This window comes from Sceloporus occidentalis, unplaced genomic scaffold, assembly GCF_023333645.1.
Source record: "Sceloporus occidentalis isolate IW3139 unplaced genomic scaffold, rSceOcc1.0.p SCAF_259, whole genome shotgun sequence".
Taxonomy (NCBI): domain Eukaryota; kingdom Metazoa; phylum Chordata; class Lepidosauria; order Squamata; family Phrynosomatidae; genus Sceloporus; species Sceloporus occidentalis.
In genome coordinates this window covers 420,640-433,066 of record NW_028317239.1, presented here as the reverse complement: position 1 = coordinate 433,066, position 12,427 = coordinate 420,640, and the positions used below count along the sequence as shown (strand labels likewise).

At 41.4% G+C, this 12,427-nt stretch overlaps 1 protein-coding gene across 1 annotated transcript in view; it reads left to right on the top strand.

The window, feature by feature from the left end:
• Positions 1-915: 915 nt before the first annotated feature.
• LOC149275893 (zinc metalloproteinase-disintegrin-like berythractivase) overlaps positions 916-12,427 on the top strand; it is a 52,130-nt gene continuing 40,618 nt past the window's right edge. The window contains exons 1-4 of the mRNA XM_089504201.1: positions 916-993; positions 1,266-1,328; positions 2,165-2,230; positions 9,788-9,890. Of these exons, the coding sequence (XP_089360327.1) occupies positions 916-993; positions 1,266-1,328; positions 2,165-2,230; positions 9,788-9,890 (310 nt within the window). The remainder of the gene's footprint in view (positions 994-1,265; positions 1,329-2,164; positions 2,231-9,787; positions 9,891-12,427) is intronic.

Here is a 12,427-nt window from a genome sequence, read left to right as displayed (position 1 = left end):
TATATGAAGGGTGAGCCCTGTGTGAGGAGCAGGCGTTATATGAAGGGTGAGCCCTGTGTGAGGAGCAGGCGTTATATGAAGGGTGAGCCCTGTGTGAGGAGCAGGCGTTATATGAAGGGTGAGCCCTGTGTGAGGAGCAGGCGTTATATGAAGGGTGAGCTCTGTGTGAGGAGCAGGCGTTATATGAAGGGTGAGCCCTGTGTGAGGAGCAGGCGTTATATGAAGGGTGAGCCCTGTGTGAGGAGCAGGCGTTATATGAAGGGTGAGCCCTGTGTGAGGAGACGGCGTTATATGAAGGGTGAGCCCTGTGTGAGGAGCAGGCGTTATATGAAGGGTGAGCCCTGTGTGAGGAGCAGGCGTTGTATGAAGGGTGAGCCCTGTGTGAGGAGCAGGCGTTGTATGAAGGGTGAGCCCTGTGTGAGGAGCAGGCGTTATATGAAGGGTGAGCCCTGTGTGAGGAGCAGGCGTTGTATGAAGGGTGAGCCCTGTGTGAGGAGCAGGCGTTATATGAAGGGTGAGCCCTGTGTGAGGAGCAGGCGTTATATGAAGGGTGAGTCCTGTGTGAGGAGCAGGCGTTATATGAAGGGTGAGCCCTGTGTGAGGAGCAGGCGTTATATGAAGGGTGAGCCCTGTGTGAGGAGCAGGCGTTATATGAAGGGTGAGCTCTGTGTGAGGAGCAGGCGTTATATGAAGGGTGAGCCCTGTGTGGGGATGTGGACAGATTTGAATTGCATGAGCGCGAGAGCCTTGGAATTGCGTCAACATTAATCAAATTTCATTTGTGTTTAATTGTAGCACAATTCAACTTTTTTTTTTTTTATTTCTGCTCTTTGTCCCTGAGTAATAAGTGCCACATAGGGACGTGAAAGCCTCATTTACTATACTGATATTTTTCACTGTTTCCATTTTTGTCACATGCAGCTCACTACCCGGAACCTCCTGCACCCACACCCATCACCACCGGCAAATTCACAGAAGCCACAGATCTCATTCGTAAGTCTGCTCACAACCCATTGGGTTCGGGGGTTAACGATCACAGGTTTTGCAAAAAGTTTGGGAATAGAAAAAAAATGGGCTGTCTACTTATACCATCCCTTACCTTTAAACCAAATTTACCCAAACCCCATATACTCATCAAACCACACAAAGCAGAAGCTGCGGATATTTTTTAATAAACACATTTTATAAAAGATGGTGACAGTTCCCCTTGTTGGGATGGCCATCTGTGAACCCTTTTCTGATCCTTTTTGTTTTCTCTCTTACAGACCGGTGCGGACTCGTCCCGGCGCCTCAGCCGAGATGGTTACCAAGGTCCCCAATATTCTGTGGTAAGTGTAATGTGTTAAGGGGTGGATATAGGTAACCTCATGTCCTTATTGCTTAATACTGTATGGGACAAATCCTTTTAATTCTTACTACAGACATTTAAAAAAACAATTAAACGGCAGAGAAGAACCATTCGGCCCTTCTAGTCTGCCAATCTGTCCTTGGTCTCATTTTACCCTATCCCATGTTTAAAACAATAGGGGGTCTTCCATTATTCCAAACCAAATTTCATTCACATTCATTTGATTAACCTGCTATCAACTCATACCAGCTTTTCTGTATCATAAGCAATCACATCCACATCCACATACTTATATGAATATATATTATTACTTTTAGCAACAGCATTTCTGACAGTTGACTTAGCCTGCTACACACTAGGACCAGTGTGCTTACAATCTAATTTATTTTCTTATCAGGCCTCCAGAAAGGTTCTGTTTGAGAGCAAGCCAACGGTAAGATCATTTATCCGACCAACGTCGGGGCACCCGACAAATGGTATGGCTGCTGTGTAGTCGGCCGAACAGATGGGATTAGGGTAGCATGGAGGTAGCATCATGGTTATATAGCATTATTAGGAATTAGGGGTATGATTACACCAGATGATGATGCTTGTATTACCTTGGGCGGGTGTAATGTTGCAGGGTGTTTTCAATGTATTATATATGTAAACGTTTCATGATGATGATGTTGTGGCCGTAGCCGTCTGGTAGTCATATTTTAAGAATGGGTATAGCCTTTAACCATGATGCTTGTAGCTGTAGTCTGACTGCAGATATGATGGTTTTGTTAACGTGATTTATTGGTTTATTAAACTGTCTTTATTTATTTATTTCAGAGGCCAACCACTGCTCCACCGCCTGTACCTCCGGTCAAACCAGTGGTTCCTCCACCTCCGCCACAGGTGTGTTCAACTATCCTACCTTAAACAGTCAAACCTTCATTGGCACGGTATACACTATATACCCCCATGTGTCCCACTTTAGAAAGGAGAGTCCCTCTTTAGGACCCAAATTTCTCTGGGAATTAGTATTTCACGGCACTAAATGCCGCAACAAATTATATATATATCGCAGAAATAACATTTAGAAGATACATTGTGGAAATGGAATAAACTATTCTTCTAAATGCCCAGTTAAAGAACTTTGTATCAATTTAGTCACACGGTCACAAAAAGCGTTGGTAAAGTAATACAACCCCGTCCTCAAAGTCCACAGGTCTGTGACCGCAAGTCACCGTGTAGGGCAAGCACACAGAAAACGTCCTGAATGGGGATACCCTAAAATTATTGCACATTGAAACATTACAACTACCTGATATCACTCCCCCATTAAGAAGGGCTATCCTGAGTGAGCCTCTCATGCAAAAACAGCTGAGCTGGCCCTGTATAATGCATAATTAATGCAATTAAGTGTCAGCCCTCTCACATTTTGAGCTATGCAATTTGACATAAATATATATGTTTTTTTCGATATAGTAGTTCTAACTACAGAGACCCGTACAGATCGTTTGGAACATGGCACAGCTCCCTGGTGCTAGATAATGCATCTTAAGACTATAAGTAGATGGTTGTCCTCTTATACAGTACTTTTTACAGTCATCGGATTAAAACCGACCCAGCCGAGTTGGCTGCTAAGATAAATAGGTTCTCCCTGCTGTACAGAAAATGTTAATAAATGTATAATTGTACAACTTAAGCTTTTTATATCACAGCACATATTTTCTTCTCATTCCAGGCACTGAAGCCTCCAGTTCAAAATTAACACCGACCCTGAAACAACCAACAAGCACTCGGAGAGTCTAGCTATGCATAGACTGGCTTTATGAGTCCTCGGTGGACTGATCCTTGTTAAAATGGCTGTACTTCCTCCAGCGGTCAGAGGACTGAGATGGACAAAAGGCCCCGTCATCCTTCAATTTTTAACAAGTTCTCACTGCGGAGAGGGAAAACTATTTTCAGCAGATCCGATATACCTACTGAAAAAAACTTCCATAGCTTATCTACTGCCAGGATCTACAGTCATAGTATCAATCCTTATCATATGTCAGAGAGATGGATGTATAGATCTATAAAATCTCTGGCACCCCCCTCTGCTTTACTGTAAAATGGGGGAAGAAGTGCTAACTATGGAGCAGTCAACAAAATATATACCACAATAGTCCAGACATTTTTCTTTAATAAATATGGAAGAACTTGCACTAATATCGCTTCATAATGCTGTTCAGGTTTCGGTTACCCCCTCCCCATCTCCCTTTATTGCTACGTTGACTTCTGTCAACCATACAGGATTGGTCTTCTAACTACTTCTATTCCTTAACCCTTTGTTTCTGTAAGGTGAATTGTTATGGTATAAACTACTCGTTATGTCCTGTTTACCCGTTGTACAGCGCTATGGAGTATGATGGCGCTATATAAAACAATTAAGTGCAGCTGGAATTAATATGTTAAAGGTCGTTAGACATACATACTGTGTTCAGGTCTCTAACTCCCTGTGGCGTTCATACTGTTTTCTTTGAAGGGGTTTACTCTGATTTCTGTGACTTGTAAATATTCTCGTTAGAGAAAAGGTGTGATTTCCAGAGGAATGACTTCAGGATTAGTCTGGTTTTGATCACTTTACTATTAATATGTTTTAATCGCCCTGTATAAGGTCATGTGGGGAAAATCCAGAAATCAACTTAGATGAGGATTTAAGTTGGTAACATAAGATTGCTTTTTATAGTTTATTTTCTCAACATTTTGTGCACTTTAAGTCATAAAATAAATTTAAAATTTTTTTTTAAAATTCCAACTGTGTGGTAATTTGTTTGTGAATTAATAGAACTTTGAAGAATGGGGACTTAACAACATTTTTGAAGTAGCGGTTCTTTAATATTAATATTAATGCCAGTGGAAGTTTTGGAATCAGCACCCGCGTTGGCGATTTTTACGTGTCTTCCGCTTCGTCCCTGCTGTTCTTAAACGCTTCTATTTTCCAAATTTATCACTTACATTTGACTGTGGAATATCTAGCTGGGATGAAAGGTGGCATCCTATCACCGAACCGCACGTGAATTCACTGAGCTCTCCAGAATATCCCATTTTTTCACAAATACTAGTAAATACATTTTACTGCCTGGCTATGTGCTTGATTTTATACAGCTGTGGCAATGGGTCTGATTGCAACTCCTGAACTCAATAATTAAGAGATGTGTCCCGATACTTTGGTCCATCTCGTCTGGTTGCATTATTAAGACTTAGGCTAGGTTTCCACTTGGGTTTTTTTTGCTAAAAAAGCCCATAAAAACGTAATTTTAGCCACACGGCGTTTTTTGTGTGAAAAAACACTGAGGCCAGATGTTAGCTGTTCTTCAATAGGAAATCGTACAACGCCATATCCACTTGGCGTTTTTCTGTTTGGCGTTTTTTCAGTCCTCTTTGGCGTTTTTCTGCTTTTTGGGGCTCTGTGGCAGTTTTTCAAAATCGCAGCATGTTGACACTCTGGCGTTTTTTGCAAGGAAATCTTGGCGTTTTTCGCCAATAGAAGTCTATGGGAGAGAAAAAAACGCCATGAAAAAGCCATGTGGGTTTTGCCTTGCCGTTTTTTTATGACGTTTTTTTCCACAGTTACAATGCAGAGGATGGACCCAGTATCTGTGTGTCCTACGAGAAATAGGCTGGAAACAAACAGTTTCACACAAAACAAAGTTCATATTGAATTTTACACCATTTGGAACAAACATGCCATTACAAACAAACATACGCGACGCATCAACTGGATCCTGCCTGCCAAAAGCAACAGCAAACTATGTGCACCATCATTTGGGGCCAATCTTCCTAGAGGAGCAGACATTCGGAATAAAGCACGCCTTACAAACCACAGAAAAGAGAAAAAAGGGTCCGCCGGGGCGTTTAAGTAGAACTCTACCAAGGAAATGACATCAGGAGGGGGCAGATACTTGCCATTTATCCTAATCCCTTCTAGCTGGGTGACAATTCCAACGTGTAAAGGCTGGAAAAACTGCCTAAGGTCAAAAAAGCAATTTCCACAGAAAGGCTAAAACGCCAGAAAAAACGCCAAAACGCAGGTAAATGCAGTGGCAGTTTTCTTGGCGTTTTCTTGGCGTTTTTTATCAAGAAAATAACACAGGACAAAAACCCAAGTGGAAACTTAGCCTTATTATGGGTTTGTAATTTCCTTTTCTCGTTACACAAGAATAGCTCCTTAGTTGATGTTTCACAAGATATTGTTTCATACAGGAAACATTGCAATCAAATACATTTTGCAGTCATAAAAAAAACACAAGTAAGTGACAAAAAGAGATAGCACACAATGTAACATGGAAGAATGAGGCCCGTGTCTCTGTTGACAAATATCTCACTTCTGGACATTACGAGGAGCATTAGGAGCACTAGGTTATGATGTCATAACTCAGCGCTCCCGTCTTTACTCAGAATGGGTGGGCAACCGGAGAAAATATATCAATGCCAAGCTGAGAGACAGGTGTCCCTGTACAAGGCTGGACCACCAAAGGCTTACTGCCACTATCTGGAAATTTATAAATTGCATTAAAATATAGCAACATGTAGCATATATTGTCCATATCAAACATGGACACAGATAAAAAGGTTTTAATAACTCCTATATTACTTTTACCAGAGATATGGGTCCCATGGGCTGCATCGAAGGGTGCTGCCGTCATCTATCCATATTCTGCTTGGGACAGAAGGTGAGCAGTCCATACACTTAATGAGTGTATCAGAGGACTTACGAGTAGCAACATGTATATCACTAAATCAGGATGCCGCTCTCCCATATAACACCCACCAGACCTTTAGGGAAATTAGGGTGAGGTACCATCATCCAAGTAGAAACACACGCTCACGGTGTGCCGCTACAACTTTAAATGGGATTTTGTGATACTATATCGCTTGCCGCAGCCAGTTCTAAAGTGTCTAGATTCCTAAGCAGACTTATGTCTTGGGTGGCTCAATCTAGCTCGTTTATTTTTGTTTCTCCCACCCTTCAGTTGGATGTGATGTGTGTATCATATTGTTTTTGTTAGCTTAGGCTCTATAATACTCCGGGAATAGTCCCTGCGGTAGCCGGGCCAGAGTTCCATAGCCGCGGCTGGGTAAAGCCCGGTCCTAAAGATGGGTAATAAAACCAGGGTTCTCAAATGAGCTCCCTCTCCGAGTGTTGCCCAAAAGAGAGAAGTGGTGGGACAACCGATGTCCGTAGTGATTCAGTTCCAATGAGCACAGGGTGACTTAAACATAAGAGGGGACTGTCCAGGTAGCCAATGAGTATCCCCAGGAATCCATCAGTGCGCCCCTCCCAAACTCAAATCTACCCCCATTTGTCCTCAGTCTCAGGGGGTTACCGTGACAGGTACCTTGCTTTCATCCATTCTTTTCATGTTTCAGAGCTGTGTATAGATGTTGCAATTCACTGTGTAATTTTGGTTTACAGTGGGATGCTGTTGCTCTCACACACTGTTCCTAACAATTGAGTGTATCATTACTTGTGTAATTAATTACAAAATAAATGTACGACAGAATGACATCAGAGACAGGCAGTGATGGACTGATGAGGTTGTTATTTGATTTACTACAATAAATAAACGGTAAAGGCACAGTTCACTGTCCCTGACAGATCCACTAAAAAGAGTTTCTGTAAGGAATTTAACAGGCTCGAAAGAACATGACACAATACCTTTCTGACCCATACCCTAGGCCCTGGAGGTGACTGGCCTTGAGTATTTGACATGCATGGAGATGTGTTCCACATGGAAAATAAGTGGAGGTGGGAAATGGGGCAAATCCATTTGGGGGATCTGCAAAAAGAGGGCACCACAAAAATTTAAAGGGACCACATAGTAGCGGAAGTGTCTCCTTAATTATATCATATCTCTAAAAATGGAGGATGACACTGTATTGCAGGGGTGTCCAAGTTTTTTCTGCAGTGGGCCACTTCATCAGAATTGTATCCGTGCGAGGGCCACACTCATTTTTCACCGTGAGAAAATATAGCCTTTAATAAAATATGCAAATTAAAATAAAGTAAATGACACAAAACCTTTTCTTTTCCTCTCACTGATTTCTGGGCCTAGAAAGTTTTGTGACTACAAATTCAAAAATGAAATAGTTTTATTTATTCTAGGGATGCACCAAAATGAAAATTCTGGACCAAAACCGAAAATTCAGGGTTCACTTAGCCGAAACCGAAAATGACCCCCCACCTTTAAAAATAATTAAAAACCCCCACATTTTTAATAAAAGTAGGTAACACACCACAATTGGACCAAAAAAAATCAGCAATATGACTTGGCATGATAGGAGTGTGATTGCTAACCTAGTCAATGCTGGAACATAGGCATGATGGGACTGTGATTGCTGTTAGCAATCACACTCCTATCATGCCAAGTCAGGCAGTACATGCTGGTACAGGGTGGCTGTAAGTGCAGACCCCATACTGCTGGCAGCATCAATACACAAGGGGGCAGCTAGCTAGGTTTCAACATGTACTGGCTGACTTGCATGATAGGAGTGTGCTTGCTAACTGCATCACAGTCCCATCATGCCTAGGTTCCATCACTTACACATCCATGCTATCACACACACACTCATTCATTCACATACTCATTCATTCACAGATTCATTCCCTCAATCAGGCATACTCATTAAAACCACCTCCCCACCCCCATACCAGCACTGTAGTTCTCTTGCTCAGAGACTTCAGCAGGGGACGCGGTCTCCCTCTGTGTTCTCTTGTACTGCACAGAGGAAGCACGTGACTCTGCTGGGCTCCGCTTTCTCTGCAGTACAAAAGACCCTCCCACAGGCTGCCGATCTCACGCGGGCCGCACCTCGAGGTCTTGCGGGCCGCATATGTCCCGCGGGCCGCATGTTGCACGCCCCTGCTGTATTGCAATCTCACCGCAGCAGCTACATAGTGTCATGCCCACAATCCAACACTGGGAATACTGGTTTTGAGGGGTATAACAAGACTATATAAACTACTGACCGGTGTGACCCTTGTTGTTCCACAATTATCAGACACTACAGACTGAATAATATTACACTGCAGAGATAAAGGGCCCCCGTGGACTTGATCATGGCACTGGGTACTTCTGTTGGTCTGCTAAATTCTTAAATAATAAATAAAAAAAAAAGACAGACAACCGAATGGATTTTGAAAGGTCACAGCTTTATTTAAGATCAAATACTGTGACACGTAAAACGTTATTAAAACGTAAAACATACATCTTACTGTAACTTTTGTTACCTCCAAACTTAATGTCCCAACCCACCACTTAACCATGGAGGTTACAACCACAACCCCACACAACAACCATATGACTTAAACTGTTCCACGTCACACCGGAACTCACATGACCATGTTGGGGCGTACACCAAACCACGCGCCGTAAACCGCACTAGCACGTGGTGTAATCACAACGGCCCCCTCATTCCCTTGAGACCCTGCTGGTGGGAAAAGGCCCTTCAAAGTACACAATAAACACGGTTTCCATACCTCAGATAAGAAACTACGACGAGTTCACCCACATACCCTGAATAAATCAACCATAAAAAACATGACCGCAACCTCAGTTCCCCAAAAACACCAAGCCAGAAGACAAAACAAAAAAGGGAGGGGTAAAATCTTGCGAACTGCGCCTATGCACAATAATGAAGAGGCCCTACACCACGACCCTACTTAAAGGGGCATTGACCCACGCCCCCAAATGACCTATCCAAAAGGATCCATGAGGTGATCATGCACCCCAACATGATCCTGGCCTGATCATGCAGCCCCTCCCTTGAATTTTGTCTATCCGCGGCCCACTGTAAGGAAAAGGGAGTATGGATGCTGGCCTAGGCCTGGAGTATGGGTATTCCAGCAGTCATAACATTGGTGATTAAAAGGTGGCTGAGGAAGGGGCCCCACACTTTTCCCCCGCTTGACTCCTTCTGGGCAGGGATCTCCACCCAGTTGTTTGTATAGTTTGTACATGTATTATTATAACATGTATTACATGTATTACCGTATTTCCCCATGTATAAGACACTCCCATGTATAAGACGCACCTTAATTTTGGTGCCCTTCTATCATGCTGGAACCTATCATGCACAGGTTCCAGGATGAGCGTGATGTTAGCTGTTCTGGAATCTGGGTATGCCTGGGCATGGTAGGAGTGTTATTGCTGTTAGCAATCATGTATATTTAATATAGCAATCACACTCCTATCATGCACAAGCAGCCAACACATGCACATCACTTTCATCCTCCCTGTGCCCTGCCCCCCCCTACTTACACATCCATGTTATCACACACACATATTCATTCATTCCCCCATTCACGCAGACTCATACACCCTCCCCCCCTTACCTGAACTGCAGATCTTCCGGTGCTGCTCGCAGACTTTGTTTCCCTCTGCGTTGCTCCAACTCTGAGTGAACTTCTCTTGTCCTGCCCAGGGGAGCTGGAATGTAGCAGAGTCATGTGATGTACATTCACGTGACTCCACTGGATTCTTGTGTCTCCTCAATGGAACAATAGACACTGCTGAGCAACACAGAGGTAAGCGGAAAAATAAATACTCTAAAACCACTGTATAAGACGTGTTTTTACTAGACTTGTGCATTCGTCTTCAGGCGAACATGAAAACGAGCACGAAGAGGCCGTTTTTTTGTTCGTTCCGAAGGAACGTAGAACAGAATACAGTGCCGGCAAACCGTAGGCGAAGACGAAGACTCACAATCACGAAGAATCGAAGATTCTTCGTGATCGTCTTCGTTTTTGCCGCGCAACCGCCAAAATTTCAAACAGGAGTGAGCTGATCCTCGTCTGTCCAATCAGCTCACTCTTGTGACGTAACGCTAAGGGTCTCGTCCAATGCCTGTGCTGCTGTTTTTTGAATTCTGAAGGCGCCTTTATAAGACCAGAGCTTGCCTGAGAGATCCATTCATTTTTCGCTGTGACTGCTTTGGCAACACTGCTGTGCTGCATCCGAGCGTTACAGAGAGAGATTGTTCTGTTCTGTGTGAGACTGGTAAGCCTTAGCCTGCCATTTCTCACTGTGTACTTCATCCTCACTTCAGTGCTACTTAATTAATATATTTAATAATAATAATTTGATTAATTTAATTTTTTTAAAATTAATTTGTCATCAACTTTAGTGTAAGTGCTGTTGAGTTGACAGTGCACCCAGTGCCTCAGTGGCACTGGGGTGCCCTTGCCCTGGGCTGGCACTAGTGCCTATTGCCTGTCCTGCTTAAATAAATTAAATAGAATTTATAAATTACAATTTAATAGAATCTATAATTTAATAGTTCATTATAATATTATATATATATATATATATTTGTCAGTCATATATATATATATACTATAGTATACTAGTGTAGAGTGTACTGTAGACATTCATCTACTAGTGTCTAATTTAAAATCAGTAATATTAATTAATATAATTAATAATTGAATTCATTATAAAATTATATATATATTTGTCAGTTATAGTTAGTAATAGTATACTAGTGTAGAGTGTACTGTAGACATTCAGAACATCTACTAGTGTCTAATCTAAAATCAGTAATATCAATAATTCTCTAATTCTTTCTTATCTTAATAGTTAATTAAATTAGCTATAAATAAAAGTAATAATATTAATTAATTACTACTAGCGTATAGTTCAGCTAATCTTATTAGTACTGGTGCTGCAGCTCTATAGTTTGTGCTTTGTTTTAGCAACAGTAAGAGACCAAGTCAATTTTTCTTAATTAATCTTTCATTTTATTTCATTTGTTTTGCTCACCTCAGTCCATCAGTGAAGTGAACTTGTTGGGCTAGTGAGTGCAGCCGCATAAGTGCTGTGTTTTTTTTTGATCAGCAAGCAGTGACGTTAACTGTTTTGCAAAGATTTTCTCATTTATTTTACATTTTATTTCAATTTTATTAAAAGTACCCTTAGTGTTTTGCTCACCTCAGTCCATCAGTGAAGTGAACTTGTTGGGCTAGTGAGTGCAGCAAGCAGTGAAGATAACCGTTTTGCTGTGACATTTTATTTTATTTCTAATTCTTTTCAAGAAAAATTGACTGTGACGAGCTGTACTAAGCAAAGCTTCAAGCTACTAGCTGTAGTACTAAAATAATTCTAATCTTCTTTAATCTTAATCTATAATATATTATAAATAATAATATTCTAATTCATAATCTATAATATAAGTAATTCTAATTCTAAATTCTAATTCATAATCTATATTCTTCTATCTATAATACATAATATATAAGTAAATTAGTTCTAATCTATTAATATTATATAACTTAATATTAATTAATAAATCATATACTGAATCTGATTTAACCTCACTTTAGCTTAGTGGGTTTGAGAGCGTCTGCCTAGAGGTAGACTTATAGTAAGGAAATATAGCTTTAGGCTAGCATAGTGGTAGGCTAAGCTCTTAGGCCCGTGTAAATTCAAATTAAAAATAAAATACTGCTAGTTATTAAATAGTTAATCTTGAGTTAATAATTTCAATAACTTTAGGATTTTGGCAGATTGCACACAGCACAGTGCAGTAGTGCATAGTTTTACTTTTTAAGCAGTAGCACTGAAGAGAACTTCCTCTAATTTTTTTGTCTTTAATTCGTTTTTCCTTTTTTTTATTTTTATTTTTTTATTTTTTTTTTTATAGTTTTTTAAACACTACACTACACTACACTACACTACACTACACACACAACACAAAATTTGAAATGGATCCTCCTTTTGGGACTAAGGAGGGACAAGCTCCATCTACCACCACCACCACCACCACCAGCACCACCACCAGCACCACCACCAGCTCTAAGATGCAGCCTTTGCGTCAGTCTAGTCGGCCAAGTAGGCCAAGCTCTCGCTTATCATTTGGGGAAGCATTGCTTGAAGGATCATCAAGTAAAGGAAAGGCACCAAAAGCAGGCAGTAGTAGTGCGGCTAGGCCCACAAGCTCTATGGTTTTTTACGGAAAGCCTAAAGCACCAGAAGCACGTTCAAAGTTAAAGGGTAGCACAAGTAGTACCAGCCCAGTGACTAAAAAGAAGTGCCTTTTGCCCCAAGCAGCATCTTCCCCATCCAC